At 40.9% G+C, this 16,768-nt stretch overlaps 1 protein-coding gene and 1 long non-coding RNA gene across 2 annotated transcripts; one reads left to right on the forward strand and one right to left on the reverse strand.

The window, feature by feature from the left end:
* Window positions 1-13,113, forward strand: ubald2 (UBA-like domain containing 2). Its single transcript, XM_074655759.1, has 3 exons — window positions 1-276; window positions 8,758-8,814; window positions 11,634-13,113. The coding sequence occupies exons 1-3, from the start codon at window positions 157-159 to the stop codon at window positions 11,982-11,984; spliced, it is 528 nt and encodes a 175-aa protein (XP_074511860.1). The 5' UTR covers window positions 1-156; the 3' UTR covers window positions 11,985-13,113.
* Window positions 4,238-5,666, reverse strand: LOC141780496 (uncharacterized). The gene is made up of 3 exons (XR_012596674.1): window positions 5,534-5,666; window positions 5,118-5,158; window positions 4,238-4,373 (listed from the first exon to the last, which is right to left on the reverse strand). It is a non-coding gene; the product is annotated as an uncharacterized LOC141780496 (long non-coding RNA).
* Window positions 13,114-16,768: the final 3,655 nt, after the last annotated feature.

Here is a 16,768-nt window from a genome sequence, read left to right on the forward strand (position 1 = left end):
GAAAATATTGTTGTTGCTGCTGCTGGAGGCTGCGGAGACTCACAGTGAGAGACAGACAGGCAGAGAGAGGAGGATTGAAGGGTTTCAAGGCTTCAGAGGACTTATTTAGTGTTATTTTCGACTTTAAAGCAGCTGCGTGTTTTGGGTGAAGCGGTCATGTCGGTGAATATGGAGGAACTGAGACATCAAGTGATGATCAACCAGTTTGTTTTGACGGCTGGATGCGCCTCGGATCAGGCGAAGCAGCTCCTACAAGCGGCCCACTGGCAGTTCGAGGTGAGACCGCCCGCTCTATCTACTCTGCTCAACTGTTTCTCCGGTTATTTAACCTTCAGGCTGTACGTGAGCTCTTCACACAGTTAGATCAACTCCTCCTGGTAGTTATTCAGCGTGTTTAGTGTAATGCCTTTACCACCATGCGCTCCTGTGAGCTAACAGCAGCTACAGCTAACAGCTCTGAGGACGTGGTGGTCTGTTGTTTACATTCTGCTCAGGAATCCACGGAGTCACTGCGGAGCTAATGTTGTTAGCCGAGCTGCTAGCCGCCTCTGTAGAGAATAATACGGAGCTCAAGCTAGGTTGTTGTTCTGGGAGCTTATGTTTCCAGGGTTCTACATGTTCCCAGGGTTCTACATGTTCCCAGGGTTCTGTATGTTCCCAGGGTTCTACATGTTCCCAGGGTTCTGTATGTTCCCAGGGTTCTGTAGTTCAAGCTAGGTTACTGTTTTGGGAGCTTATGTTTCCAGGGTTCTACATGTTCCCAGGGTTCTATATGTTCCCAGGGTTCTATGTGTTCCCAGCGTTCTGTAGTTCAAGCTAGGTTACCGTTTTGGGAGCGCATGTTCCCAAGGTTCTGTAGTTCACGCTAGGTTACTGTTTTGGGAGCGTATGTCCCCAGGGTTCTGTATGTTCCCAGGGTTCTGTATGTTCCCAGGGTTCTGTATGTTCCCAGGGTTCTATATGTTCCCAGGGTTCTACAAGTTCCCAGGGTTCTGCATGTTCCCAGTGTTCTGTAGTTCAAGCTAAATTACTGTTTCGGGAGCGTATGTTCCCAGGGTTCTGCATGTTCCCAGGGTTCTGTAGTTCAAGCTAGGTTACTGTTTTGGGAGCGTATGTTCCCAGGGTTCTACATGTTCCTAGGGTTCTACAAGTTCCCAGGGTTCTGTGTGTTCCCAGTGTTCTGTAGTTCAAGCTAGGTTACTGTTTTGGGAGCGTATGTTCCCAGGGTTCTACATGTTCCTAGGGTTCTACATGTTCCCAGGGTTCTATATGTTCCCAGGGTTCTATGTGTTCCCAGCGTTCTGTAGTTCAAGCTAGGTTACCGTTTTGGGAGCGCATGTTCCCAAGGTTCTACATATTCCCAGGGTTCTGTAGTTCAAGCTAGGTTACTGTTTTGGGAGCGTATGTTCCCAGGGTTCTGTATGTTCCCAGGGTTCTGTATGTCCCCAGGGTTCTACATGTTCCCAGGGTTCTGTGTGTTCCCAGTGTTCTGTAGTTCAAGCTAGGTTTCTGTTTTGGGAGCGTATGTTACCAAGGTTCTACATATTCCCAGGGTTCTGTATGTTCCCAGGGTTCTGTAGTTCAAGCTAGGTTACTGTTTTGGGAGCGTATGTTCCCAGGGTTCTGTATGTTCCCAGGGTTCTGTATGTCCCCAGGGTTCTATATGTTCCCAGGGTTCTGTGTGTTCCCAGGGTTCTACATGTTCCCAGGGTTCTGTGTGTTCCCAGTGTTCTGTAGTTCAAGCTAGGTTTCTGTTTTGGGAGCGTATGTTCCCAGGGCTCTATATGTCCCCAGGGTTCTGTATGTTCCCAGGGTTCTGCATGTTCCCAGGGTTCTGTAGTTCAAGCTAGGTTACTGTTTTGGGAGCTTATGTTTCCATGGTTCTACATGTTCCCAGGATTCTGTATGTTCCCAGGGTTCTACATGTTACCAGGGTTCTGTAGTTCAAGCTAGGTTACTGTTTTGGGAGCTTATGTTTCCAGGGTTCTACATGTTCCCAGGGTTCTACATGTTCCCAGGGTTCTACATGTTCCCAGGGTTCTACATGTTCCCAGGGTTCTACATGTTCCCAGGGTTCTACATATTCCCAGGGTTCTGTATGTTCCCAGGGTTCTGTAGTTCAAGCTAGGTTACTGTTTTGGGAGCGTATGTTCCCAGGGTTCTGTATGTTCCCAGGGTTCTGTATGTCCCCAGGGTTCTACATGTTCCCAGGGTTCTGTGTGTTCCCAGTGTTCTGTAGTTCAAGCTAGGTTTCTGTTTTGGGAGCGTATGTTACCAAGGTTCTACATATTCCCAGGGTTCTGTATGTTCCCAGGGTTCTGTAGTTCAAGCTAGGTTACTGTTTTGGGAGCGTATGTTCCCAGGGTTCTGTATGTTCCCAGGGTTCTGTATGTCCCCAGGGTTCTATATGTTCCCAGGGTTCTGTGTGTTCCCAGGGTTCTACATGTTCCCAGGGTTCTGTGTGTTCCCAGTGTTCTGTAGTTCAAGCTAGGTTTCTGTTTTGGGAGCGTATGTTCCCAGGGTTCTATATGTCCCCAGGGTTCTGTATGTTCCCAGGGTTCTGCATGTTCCCAGGGTTCTGTAGTTCAAGCTAGGTTACTGTTTTGGGAGCTTATGTTTCCATGGTTCTACATGTTCCCAGGATTCTGTATGTTCCCAGGGTTCTACATGTTACCAGGGTTCTGTAGTTCAAGCTAGGTTACTGTTTTGGGAGCTTATGTTTCCAGGGTTCTACATGTTCCCAGGGTTCTACATGTTCCCAGGGTTCTACATGTTCCCAGGGTTCTACATATTCCCAGGGTTCTGTATGTTCCCAGGGTTCTGTAGTTCAAGCTAGGTTACTGTTTTGGGAGCGTATGTTCCCAGGGTTCTATATGTCCCCAGGGTTCTGTATGTCCCCAGGGTTCTACATGTTCCCAGGGTTCTACATGTTCCCAGTGTTCTGTAGTTCAAGCTAGGTTACTGTTTTGGGAGCGTATGTTCCCAGGGTTCTACATGTTCCCAGGGTTCTATATGTTCCCAGAAGATCCCTGGAAATAACTACTTAGTATTTCAAAATGATGACATAGTATGTTATTATTTTGAGAAAGTATATCATTATTTTGCGATACCAAGTCATTTCGAGAAACTTTGTCATAATGACATCTTTTTTTCATCATCAGTATTTTTTTTTTCTTACTTTTACTGGCAGGAATGTGGGTCACATGTTCAATGTATGTTTCCCTGGGTCAATATGATGAACTGCATTGGAAACGCCCATCTCTCTTCGTTCTGAACTGTGAAGATATCCCTCACCAAACTCTTACAATAAGAACCCTGGGAACATACTGTAGGAATGATTCTACTGTTTTATGGTTTAATGGCTGTCATTGAAAACAAACCACTTTCTGTTAACATGGAGAGCCCAAATCAGTGATATCATCTCAACAGACTGTACGGCCCGTCTGATAACATGTTCTCATCCAGTATCACTGATTATAAACTACAGGTTTGGCTTGTTCGTTTAGATCAGATCTCACAGGATGATAAACTGAACCCTCCCTACTAAACAGGTCAAAAGCAATCCCTTATTCACAATTAATATTTTATGTTATTTAACTATTAAAGTTATTAACTGTTATTAAACAACAGCAATATGTTTGTAAACCATTTTACTTTTTGGTAACTTTACAAGAGCAGATTCAGCAGACTCACTGTACTTGGAGCTAAGTGTTCTGACAGTCTTGTTCAGTTATATATAGACTGATTAAATGCATTATCCTTTCAGCTTTTCTCATATACACAAGCATTCCTGTGCTATTAACACTTACTAAAAGCTGGAATAATTATCGATTAATCTATTCTCTGCTTCCAGCTTCTCCAGTGTGAGGAGTCTGAGTGTAAACTGACTAGATTTGGGTTTTGAACTGTTGGTCAGACACCAGGGGAAACTGATGTGACATATTTCACTAGTTTTCACACCGGGCATTTTATACACAAAGTGATTGATCTATAAAATAATGACAGTAAACATTAGTTGCAGCCCTGCAGTTATTATTCTCAACACTGGCTGACTGGGGTTCATATGAAAACATCACTAGAAGTCCTCTGGCTGCTGGTGTGTGATATATTTGAGGCCTGTTGAACAGCTGACAGACACCTGACGGATGTTCTGAGCCTCCAGATGTTCTGAGCCTCCAGATGGTTCTGCTCAGACCACTCCTCCATCTGTTGGGGCTCAGTGTCGGGCTGCAGCCGGGCCAGGTGGTTCACCAGAGGGGTGGGAGGAGGAGGAGGCTCAGCTCCTCTCAGGTGTTTGTTGTGATTGACTTAACTTGCTCATGAGCTCAGTGTTAGATTTACTGCAGTGAGTTGGTTTCAGTTGTAGAGTAGAGCTGAAACAAGTCGATATCGATAATAAGTCAACAGAAAGTTAATCTGCGGCTATTTTGATAATTGATTTATCTTTTAAGTAATTTTTTCTTGCTTAACATTTGACTGTTAATGAACGGAAACAGGCGTGTCAGCTGAGAATATGTTTGGTAATTGACTAGTATTTAGAGACTATTGTTCTGTCACTGCAGTGAGTCACTAAACTGTATGTTACCTGGACAGCAAAACACTAGGGCTGGGACGATACACCCATCTCCTGATTACATACTATCACGATACTTGGGTGCAGAGTCGATAGGTGTTGCGATTTTTAAGTATTGTGATTTGATATTACAATTTATTACAGTTTTTGCTAACGTTTTTAACACTAGACCATGGGGGAAAAGATGAATCATACACTTCTAGGGACTTTTAATTTGGAAATATTTAAATTAATACGGTAAAGATGTTTGATTTTCAACATGTATGTTGTCAGAGTCACCCTTTGGTGAGAAAATTGGCCGATACCGATGCTCTCATGAGAGACTGGAGGATACCAGGTGGTATTGTGTGTCAGTGTGAGAACGTAGTAAACAGACTATTGTTTGTGTCAGTGTGACAGCAGTGGCCTGATTATTCTCTGTGTTCTGGTTCTGGCTGGGAGCCGAAGGCGTCTTCTGTCCTCAGCGCCCTCGAAGCCCGTCGCTCCACAACCACATTAATGCAGCATATCATATCAGAGAAAGAGATGAAAAACAGTTCATTACCTTTGACGTTGTTTGAGTGGACATCACCAGGAAGGATTTCACTGTAGGAAAGATTAGAGGATGATGTATTAATAATTGTACATCATATTTTTGTGATCACAGGTCCTTAAAAAGCGATGACAGGATGAATTTTGTGTTGTATAAAGAGAATAAAACAAACTGTATTGTAACTAAATGCTGGGATACAAGCCATTAAGCTGTTGCTGACACAAACGTCTGATATTGTGACAATGATTGCAGCATTATGTCCCTTTTTAAATGCCCACAATAGACTTTTATTTGATTTAGTTATTTTCAAAGTAACGCTAGAAATGCATCTTCTCTGTATTTACACAAACTGTTTTCATGTTTGTGGTGGCACGTCCTCCCTGAGAGGTTCTGCCATATTACAAATGTGGAGTTGGATAAAAGCTTACAGGCAGGTGGGTTCAGATACAGGTAGGTCCAGGTCCAGGTAAAGGTGCAGTCGACAACTTTGACAGTCTGGCAGAGAATGAATGGACGTGGGTATATGAACCTGTATATGAACTGAGAGGCTGATGAGCTAATGAGATGCAGGTGAGCTGATGAGGGAAGTGGGAACAGGTGAGCAGTCGGGTGATGGGAAGGAGGGGAAGTCAGAGGGAACCTGGTGGATGGATGGAAGATGACAATGAAGGGAGAGAGAGACAGTTAGGTCAAAGAGCATAGAAGCAAAGAGATACAACTGGGGCTTTTTTGACAACAGCGCTGCTGCCATTCTGGACACCAATGAGTCTGTGGCCATGAATGTATAAAGAAACGTCTGTAAATCAGAGGATCCGATTTTTTTTAGGTAAATCAACCTCGTGCATCAGACCCACGGGACTGCACCGCCCTGCACGCTCATATGACATATCTGGTTCTGCCAGCTTCCTGCTAGCTGTATGCGGCTGTAATAATGGACATATTGACTGTAATGCATCACTTTTATTATCTTATAATAAACCCATGGGCTGTATGCTGTAAGCCTGTACCGTGTTGGATGTATTAACGTCTCTGTTCCCAAACAACCGGCTATAGGCCAGTAGCTAGTAGTGATGGTAGCATGACATAAACAGAATTGAATGTAGTTATAGGCTATTTACTAAAACGCAAGGCAAAAGCATGGGACACCCTCTTATACATCCATAGTCTGAGGTCTATTGTACATCTATTTTGGATCCTTGACATGAAAAAGTTTGAGATTGCTTTCAAAATCTGTGTGCTGGATTTTTCTAACTTCCATTTATGTCCATCGCTCACTTTATGCTCCTCTGGGAAGCAGCCGGGCAGAATAGTTTAATACATAAATAAGTACGTGAGTAAATAGTTAAAATAGTATGCATAATATTTTCATTGTTCAACACAGGCCATTTCGGTAGAGACATTAAATATATGACAATAGAATAGAAATAATTTAGTTTTACTTTTGTACGGGACTTTGTAGGCGAACGTTTAACTGGTGTCCGGTAGTCGCTTTCAGTCCAAAATGGCAGAAACGTAGCTCTGCTGCTGGAAGCCAATGATGCAATGGAACAAATAATTGACTTTCACCTCTCAGCAACCTCTTCTTTGCCGTTAGCTACGAGCTGCCGGCTCAGCTGTAATGCAATGTTGAGAGCCGTGTGGAGCCAATAGAAATGCTCCCAATCTCTTATTTACTTAATGTTTTGTCATTGCAGTAGGCACAACGTCCACTTTTTACAAAGATACTTTTGCAGTATATTTTCTACCCTTTAATCAGTGACAACATTCAACACTTAAAGATTATTTTTGGCATTTCCAAGCCTTTATTGAGAGGACAGTAGACAGTTTTAGAAAGGGGGAGAGAGAGGCGGGGGGTCATGCGGAAATGGCCGTCGAAGGTCAGATTCGAACCCGGGCTGCCGCGGTTAGGACTTATAAGGGGCGCCTGCTCTACTAGCTGAGCTGTCGGGGCGCCCAACAGTCAACACTTAAACAAACAACATACTGAATTAAAAGAAGAATTTAAATCTACATTACATAAACCACACCTTTACCCACTGTAATGGTTTTGTAATCACTGGTGAAACATAATGTCCAGTAAAGGAGCCGTTATAGAAACCTTGGTGGTAAACTGTGTTCCTCCTGTGAGCGTTTGTGTTTACAGCAGCAGGAAATGTGAATGGACACTGAGACATTAGTGACCGGACCAGGTTCCTGAGAAATGAACCAAGACGAGACAAAGAGCGGCGTGGACTCAGTGGCCCAACACACAAAAGCAGCAGAGCACTTTCACACTTTGAGATGTGTGTCACGTTGTACGGCAGACATTCCTGCACCGCCGCTGCTGTTGTCAAACAACCAGACCGCCGTATGAGGGGGTGGGGAGGTGGGAGGGGTGTGAAGTGTTGGTGAGAAAGAAAGAGGCCTCACTCCAGTGAAGGGAAATGGAGGCTACGCTGAGCAGTAAAACAAGCTCACACTGTCTCATAGAAACACGGTGCAGCCTCTCATGTGTCACCGTCACGTTTCATTCACAGGCTTGTTTAACAAAAAAGTTTTCCCAACAGCTACTTCACCTCCAGTACTAGCATCTATCAGCACTCTTAAAGTAAAATAGACTCAACATATTTGAGTTTACATCACCCTCTAAACTAGATTCTAAACTACACCCCTTGATTACATCACCCTCCGTGTTTCCCATCATCCACTGCATGAATCACATTCAGAGGAATCGTCTGCGGCTTGTTTCTGTTTTTTCTCTGAGGTCATGAAAGTGTGTTTGTTCTTGCTGGCCTTGTTCACAACAAAGAGGAACAATACAAGAAGCCAACTCATTTCCTTGTTTGTGCAGGGTGTCGGCCATGACGGCTGCTGTTAACATTTTATTATAGTGTCTCTGTGCTCCACCTCCAGCAGGACTCTGGTTGTTGTTGTAGGACTCCAACTAATCAGTAGGAGACGTCTTCAAATGTCTAGAGTTGTTCCGATACCAGTATCGGAAATGCGTCTGATACTGCCCAGAATTCAGGATTGGGTATTAAAATTATCATTCAAGTACATATTCAGGCAAACATTAATTTTTTCAGCTTCTCAAATGTGAATATTTGCTGTTTTCTATGATATTAAACTAAATATATTTGGGTTTTGGACAGTTGGACGGGTGAAACAACTATTTGAATATGTCAACTTGGGGAACCAATCGATTAATAGAAAATAAATCATTAGTTGTATCCCTAGGTTAATCACTTCAGCTCTGCTTTGTTGGACCTGAGAGACATTTATCTCAGTTTTATTATTATAACAAAATGAGTGTTTGTTTTTACGTTTTTAGACAGAAACTTCAGAAGTCCCGCCTTAATTCGGTGTCAGTATTCCTGTTAAGCTTCACACTGTGTATCAGTCAGTTAACTTGTAGCTAATCTGAAAACAGCTCTCTGTGGTCTACAAACCCTGTTTCAGATCCCAGCGTGGAGATAATAGTTTTAACCCTGAGGTCACGTGACCAGTTGTGTTAACTGACCCGCGGGCTGATGGTGAAGAAGGGGGGATGGGTCGTTTCTTCCTCTCTGTGGTCGGAGGGGCGAAGAAGGCAAATGTTTGACTTCTATACGTCTACATGTTGTTGGTTTTTAATCTAAATCAATTCATCTCCTCTCTCTCTGTCCCTCTGCAGACGGCCTTAAGCTCCTTCTTCCAGGAGGCCAACATCCCCAGTCACCACCACCAGATGGTAAGTCCATTTAGTTCCGCTAAATAAAAAAATATTAAGGCATGTGTGGCTAAACGGAGGCTGAATCACTCGTTCTGGACGGTGGGAAGGATGAACCCACTGACCAGCAGCCGGGCTTTAACAGACAGAGCAAGTCTCACCATACTGGACCTGAAAACAATCACATAAAGAACACTTTCATTGCAACAGGAAACTCTGGTCTCTCTTCATTTCATTTGGACAGAGACACGTCACAGAATGGCTATAAGGAGGGTGTGTGCAGCCATATTAGCTGTTTAATCTTTAACTGCAGCCCTGCAACAGTAACAATACTGAAGAAGATTCACTGGACAAAACTCTGAAGTGTGAATGAATGAAATAACGACTGTGTGTCTGAGCAGACTTGCGTCACCGTGCCCTCTCTGCTGCTTATGCAACCCTGTTTCTTAACTGTGTGCATGTCTGAGTCTTCTCTCTCGGGTTGGTCTGGTCCCGATCATGCAGGAAGAGCGTGCCCACATCTGCAGCCCTGTTTTGTTTTCAGTCTGTTTTTCTTTCTCCTCCTCCTCTCGTGTCGGTGTACGTGCCGGTCGGTTGCTCTGGGCGGAGCGTGTTGTTGCTTGAAAGGGTGAGGAAGGAGGAAGTGTGTGTGTGAGAGCCGTCAGCCGGATTTGTTATTATTTTGGGTGCAGTGCGGTGACATCATCTCGCCCGAGGCTCCGGTGTGTATGTGGACGAGTGTAGGGCTGTACAGCTGCAGATGTGTGAGAGGAAGAGTGAGGACACTCAGGGGGAGCATCAGCTGCAAGACCTCCTCCTATTCCTCCTATTCCTATTCCTCCTATTCCTCCTATTCCTCTTCCTCTTCCTCTTCCTCTTCCTCTTCCTCTTCCTCTTCCTCTTCCTCCTCCTCCTCCTCCTCCTTTTTTTAATGCCAGAATCGATATATTTGCTTGATTTGAGTCTACGTGGAGGTAGAAGGAAGTTACCGCTTCTATTGTTGTAGTCTGAGTAACGTCATATCCGTTCTGTATCCGACAAACCAAAACAAACCGCAGCGAGCTGAAACGACAAAGCAGAAACCAGCAGAGGGTCCGCGTGAATACGACCTGCACCCTCACTTATTAAATCCAAAGTGGTAAACACTACACATACAATAAAGTATGGAAACACTTTGGGTTTCACACATTGCAGGAAAAGCAGAGCAAAAAAGAAAATATATACATATCGAATCGGCACTCAAGTACCGTGATAGTATCGAATCAGGAGATAGGTGTATCGTCCCAGCCCTAGAGTCAAGCTGCTTTATTTCATGACATCAAAAAACACATTGATTCACAATAAAAACTAAATAAAACAGATGTGAAGACATAACTGATATATAACAGATAATATGAAGAATAAAATATAAAAAAACAAACAGTAACCAGCTTCATAAATGGAGCAACAGAGCGGCTCATTGTGAGTTCAGGCTGTAATGACGTTAAAGGTCACCAGTGTGATCGTGAACACACATCGAGATGCAGCCTGAACACAGGCACTCCCTGAGGAGCCGAGCAAGAACGTTTCTGTTTACTTTTTAACCTCAATGAGTCACACATTCATGTGTTAATATATCAGACAGGATGTGAGTTTATTAGTTAGAACACATAGTGAAGATACTGGTATATGAGATTAGAACCTAAGGAACCGATTGGTACCAACCATGTCATACTAGTTTGTCGGGAAGAATGCTAAATAACCCTACAAACTTAAAGTGAGGAGAAGAGGAAGTTGCAATAAAAACATAAATTGCACTTTGGGTAATGGACTCTGGTGGAGAGGAAAGTGTCTTCTAGTGTTGGCAGCATGAAATAATTATTACACTTGTAGCAGCAAAACTGAAGTATCTCACACAGTTGTGCAGGAGACAAACAGCTGAGTAGTTTTGGTGAAGTATAGCTGTTTTTGTCAGAAACATCTTAACGTGTGTGTGTGTGTGTGTGTGTTTGCTCTGAATATTTCCTCCTCCCTCCTGCTGCACAGCTGAGACGACCCTTCCTCTATTTCTGGATGCTATATGATCTGATCCGTGTGTGTGTGTGTATAAATTACACTTTAATTGATGTTCCCACGGAGGACGTTTGGCATTTAGCAGCGTGTCGCACACAGATCACACATCCACAGTGTGATTTTACAGTTAAAAACATATTTTAAATGCTGTAATCAGCCTACATGCTGTCAAAGTTGACGCAATAATAACGGTTCTATGGGTACCCACGAGTCTCCCCTTTACAGACATGCTCACTTTATGATAATCACATGCAGTTTTTGGCAGGTCATAGTCAAGTCAGCACACTGACAGCTGTTGTTGCCTGTTGGGCTTGAGTTTGCCATGTTATGATTTGAGCATATTTCTTATGCTAAATGCAGTACCTGTGAGGGTTTCTGGACAATATTCATCATTGTTTTGTGTTTTAATTGATTTCCAATAATAAATATATACATACATTTGCATAAAGCAGCATATTTGCCCACTCCCATGTTGATAAGAGTATTAAATACTTGACAAATCTCCCTTTTAAGGTACATTTTGAACAGATAAAAAATGCGCGAATACTTGCGATTAAATATTTGAATCGATTGACAGCCTACAAATATATTAAAACAACCTGAAAATCGCAAGTTGCATTAATGCGTTAAAGAAATTAGTGGCGTTAAAACTAATTTGCGTTAACTCGTTTTCAACTTTGCCAGCTAATTAAAACATAAATGATGTTTACATTATCACCTTTCTATGTTCAGTAACATTGAAGAAACGACTTCCTGTTAACTTCCGTCCTCTTGTGTTTGTCTCACAGATGTGTACTCCCAGAAACACTCCCGCCACGCCGCCCAACTTCCCGGACGCCATCACCATGTTCTCTAAGCTGCGGGCGTCCGATTGCGGCTCCAGCGCCGGCAGCGGTCCCTCCCAGGCATCCATGGCCTGCTCCCCGCCCCCCTCCACAACAGGCTTTGGCTCCTTCTGGGCCTCCTCGCCGCCCAGCCACCAGCCGGCCTGGCTGCCCCCGTCGTCGCCCACGGGCCACCACATGCACCACCACCACTACCACCACATGCAACAGACTCCCATGTGGCCCCCCAGCGTCTCTAAGCCCAGCGGCTCCCAGCAGCCCCATGTCGTGTCGGCGCTCCATGGCCCGAGATGAGACTGAGCGGCGGGTTGCGAGGGGGAGGCTGGTTCAAGTGTAGCCAAATGAGTCTGGGTGGGGGGTGTCGGGGTGGGAGGGGGGTGGGGGGTGGGGTGGGGTTCATGTGTGGAATGAGAGGAAATGGAAAAAGACAAAAATACTGTTTTCCTCTCGTTTTTCTAAACTGAAGACGTTTCCTCTTGTCTTCATCACAAGTCATCCATGCCGAGGAAGAACCGGAGGGTCTCAGGACCCAGCAGAGCACTCTCTGAGGATAGGAGCCATGTGATCTGTTTTTTTTACAAACTCTTCTTCTTTCAGCGGGTTCAGAAATAATGTGGCAGGAAGTTGGCGATAACCAGCAGATAAACAAAGGAAGCGTTGTGGATGAAGCAGCCTCCGACGTACAGAGCATGTGGATCATAGATGAGCTGACTTTCATCTACAGCCATGAAACTGCTTCACAGTGAAACTGAACTCTTGTCTGGATGCACGCCGACGCATCGGAGAGACACAACAGTTAGTGCATCTCATGTATCACCTTTAACACAGAAATAAGAAACACATTTACCAGCTCAGAGACCAACCTGGGTGACAAAATATTATTTCTGCTGCACATTAAGATGTTTAATTAGTTTATCTCGTTCCATCGCCGCCGCTTCCTGATCCAGACAAAGATGGCAGCGTCTGTGCTGAATTTGTCCGACGTGAAAACCGAAAAAGTTTTATCATCAGTTTGATAGCGAATCATGGCATCACTTCCTGTCTATGGAAGACAGAACCTGCCAAAATAATAAATAAATGACTCCATGAATAAATATGTCATTAAATGTAGCAAAAATAATATAAAAAATAAATGTAGCCATTAATTGAAAAAAATTAACATAAATTGATATTTCTGTTTTAATTTGCTTTTTTATTTATTTACCTTTGTATTAATTTACCCCCTCATTTGCATAATGAAGCAGAAATGCATGAAGAAATGTATAAACAAATTTATGAATATATGTGTAAAGAAAAGAATACAGAGATAAATAAGTTTGGGGAAAATAAATAAGGGGCTAAATGCTTAGGGCAAATCATAAATAAATAAATGCTTAAATACATAAATAAATACATACATTTAAAAATAAATATAAAAAATAAATGCATAAATTAAAAGAAAATAAATAAATAAATACATACATTAAAATAAATGCAAAAATAAATCAATACATTTAAAAATTCATAAAAATAAATACATAAATAAATAAAAGTGGAAATTAAACAAGGGAATTAATACATATCAATTAATTAATGGCTACATTGCTTTTTTTATATTATTTTGCTACTTTTAAGGGGATATTTATTTATTTATCGAGTCATTTATTTATCTAATTTTGATTTGGGCAGTTTCTGTCGAATACACCATACCTGTCTAGCTCCTCTAACTATAATGTCATTTCTAATTCATCTGAAATAATTTGGTGAGTTCACTTTCCGTATTCAGCTCCTGCTGCAAAGTTTATATTACAAACAAAGTAAAACAACAACTACTGTTGTGAGCAGCAAAAAAACTACAGCTCTCATGAAAATGTACCAGTGCGGTCTGTGGGCTTCTGGGAAATGGTGTCCATCAAAGGCAGCTAAAAACAGAAATATTGAAAAAACGACGATATCAGGTAATTTTGTCATTATCTAAACTACAGAAGTGAATCACACTCTGTACTGCTGAGTAAGGTCATGTTTAGAGCTGCAATGATTAATCGATTAGTTGTCAGCTATTAAATTAATTGCCAACTCTTTTGATAATCAATTAATCAGTTTGAGTCATTTTTGAAGAGAAAAAAAGTCTTAATTTTCTGATTACAGCTTCTGAAATGTGAATATTTTCTGGATTATTTACTCCTTTATGACAGTAAACTTAGACTTAGGTTTTAGTAAACACTGATCCACATTTTTCAATTGATGGACTTCTTGTTTCACGTCGGCTCTCTATTTGAATATATCGACATTATTTTATATTTTTATACAAAACCTACATGTTTCTTATGTCGTAAAAAAAAGAGCACAGACATATTTCTGACTACCTGGATTAAAATACCGTCACAAGTTTGGGAAAAAATATTTTTGTGTGTTGCAGCAGACAGAATATTATTTCATCCAGATGGACAGAAACGTGTTTGAGGATTCTGTGAATCCCTTCAGAACAGCAGGATGTGTTGATATAATGATGGTAAAACACGAGAGGCACAAACTGTCATGTTGGATCAATGTGTGAAAAAAACAAAACACACATGGTGAATGAAGATGATCTGTAGAAATATGATGGATGGGTTTGGTAGAACGGCAATAATTAGATTATCTGAAGAGCTGTTTTTTGTTATGAATCATTACAGGCCGACTGTCAGACTTAGTTTTAATTCTCCTCATTAAGAGTCGGGTCAGATTGATTTTTCTGTTTATTGATGATGAGGCAGTTTTGTAAATAAAGCCAAAAGATTTCAGTCACGCTGATGATGAACTCACAAAAACGCACATTTTAATCTGATTTAAGAATATTTTGGCAGTGAGCTGCCGGTACCTCTGCCATGTTTCTGTCTGCGGGGGGGGTTTAGAGGCCAACTCAGTGATTTTCCACACAACCTTTCAGACGCTCAACCACTCCTACCTCTGTCTGTGTGGACGGGAGAGGCCCCACATGTGCTCTGAATGTATTCTCTGCTGCAGACACAGACAGGATCAGAGGGTTTAAACAAACTGCTGCTGAAGAATTCACAGCAGAGCTCGACAGACAGACGGGTCAAAGAGTCCTGAATGAAAAACCTCAACAAGACTCTTTATGTTCGCTGTCCTCTTCACACACACACAAAAATCACCAGTAGATTAAAGTTTAGTGAAGAACAGAAAGTCACCTTCGCATCCCGACAAAGAGGAAGCAGTTATTGTCGACATCAGGAAGCGTCGGGATGCGGAGAGAAAGATTTTGTTGTTCACAGCTTCACACAGACAATCAACTATTTCCTCTGTTTCTCTTTTATTTGTTTTCACAGCGGCTCAAAGCTGTTATTTTCACTTCATTACATCACTAAATGAATACTGTCCAAATTCAACAAACCTGATGAGATTCTATTTAAACATCTGATATGTGATAAATGAATGAACGTAAAGGAAAACTCCCTCCTGAAACACTCGGAGAAACAGATGTTTTACACCTCTGGACTTGTGTTGTTCTGTGAATCTTTCACATTCTTGTGTTATAGTTTGACACAGTCTTCATACAGATATGTTTACCTTTCTCTGGGTAATTCACCTTCTTTAAAAGGAGCTTTTGCTGCTTCAATAATGTGTACATCTTTTGTTGACCATTCTGAATGCAACCAAGACCATTTTACATTTTCAGATTATTGTTGGTCAGTTGCAGGCAGTCAAGGTTTCTGCAGACTTTTCAAAGCTTATGGAAGACGGAACCTGAACAATTTAAATGAAAAATAAAATAAATTAAAATTAATAAATTACTCAATTAATAAATAAATATGCTGTTAAATGTAGCAAAAATAGAAAAATAAGTGTAGCCATTAATTGATAAAATGTGGCATTTCTGTTTGAGTTTGCTTCATTTTTTTTGTATTCATTCCCTTATTTATTTATGCCTCTGTTTAATTTCCCCTTTCATTTCTTTATTTATGCATTATTATTATTAATTTAAAAAAAAAAGTATTCATTTTATTTTCAAATATATGTATTTATGCATTTATTTCTTTTTTTCTTTTCTTATTTGCACAATGATGCAGAAATATATAAAGAAAAGAATACAAAAATATATAAGGGGTGAAATGCGAAGGGAAAATTGTGCAGAAATAAAGAAAGAAAGAAATGCATTAATAAATACATACATTTAAAAGTTAATTTAAAATAAATGCAGAAATAAATAAATACATTTAAGAATTAATAAAAATAAATACATGAATAAATAAAAGGGAAAATTAAACAGAAGAGTAAATAAATAAGGGAATTAATGCAAAGATAAATTAATAAAAAAGCAAATTAAAATACATTTTTACATTTTATCAATTAATTTATGGTTACATTTATTTTTAACAGTTTTTGCTACATTTAATACTTTTTATTTATTTATTTTGGCAGATTCCGTCCTCCATAGAAGCTTCCTTTAGTTAAATAATCCATCACGGTGAACATTAATGTTACAGTATCACACAGTGCTGATTGAATTGAAAAGGCTAGATTCTTTTCATTATCAATTAACCTGCCCATTTCTCGATTCATCAACTAATAGTGTGTTCTGTAAAACATCTGAAAACAATGAAACATGTCATGAAATGTATTGTTTTGTCTGAGCAGCAATCCAAAAACTTAAAAACATTGTTTACCAACATTTAAGACTAATAAAATTATAATTTAATTAAAACTAACAATATATAAAGTTAGAATTAGCTGCAACATGAACAGAAAATAATCCAATAATATAAAATGATTTTTTCTGCATGATGAGTACTTTCACTTTTGATAGTTTAAGTACATTTTGTTTCTAATACTTAAATATAAATGAATGCAGACTTTATGCTCACTGTGATGGATTACACGACTCCAGAGAGTCTCTAAGTAGATTTTTAGTCCATGGTAGAAATAATACATAAACATGCCTAAAACACAGCAACATGTTTGTGATTAAAAGTGAAACCTAATTTGTAGTAAACAGGCCTTGGTGCTTTAAATCAGGCAGGTTGAGGTGTGTTCAGTGACTTGAGGGTGGATTTTTCCTTTAAATCAGACGAGTTGAGGTGAATGTTTAATGTGTGAAA

Source organism: Sebastes fasciatus, chromosome 13, assembly GCF_043250625.1.
Source record: "Sebastes fasciatus isolate fSebFas1 chromosome 13, fSebFas1.pri, whole genome shotgun sequence".
Lineage (NCBI taxonomy): Eukaryota > Metazoa > Chordata > Actinopteri > Perciformes > Sebastidae > Sebastes > Sebastes fasciatus.

What these genes read in the sequence shown, in the direction of transcription:
- ubald2 (XM_074655759.1), top strand. Translation starts at nt 157, where the DNA reads ATGTCGGTGAATATGGAGGAACTGAGACATCAAGTGATGATCAACCAG. An exon ending in CGGCCCACTGGCAGTTCGAG is followed by an intron (nt 277 to 8,757) that starts GTGAGACCGCCC and finishes GTCCCTCTGCAG; the next exon opens with ACGGCCTTAAGCTCCTTCTT. An exon ending in CCAGTCACCACCACCAGATG is followed by an intron (nt 8,815 to 11,633) that starts GTAAGTCCATTT and finishes TTTGTCTCACAG; the next exon opens with ATGTGTACTCCCAGAAACAC.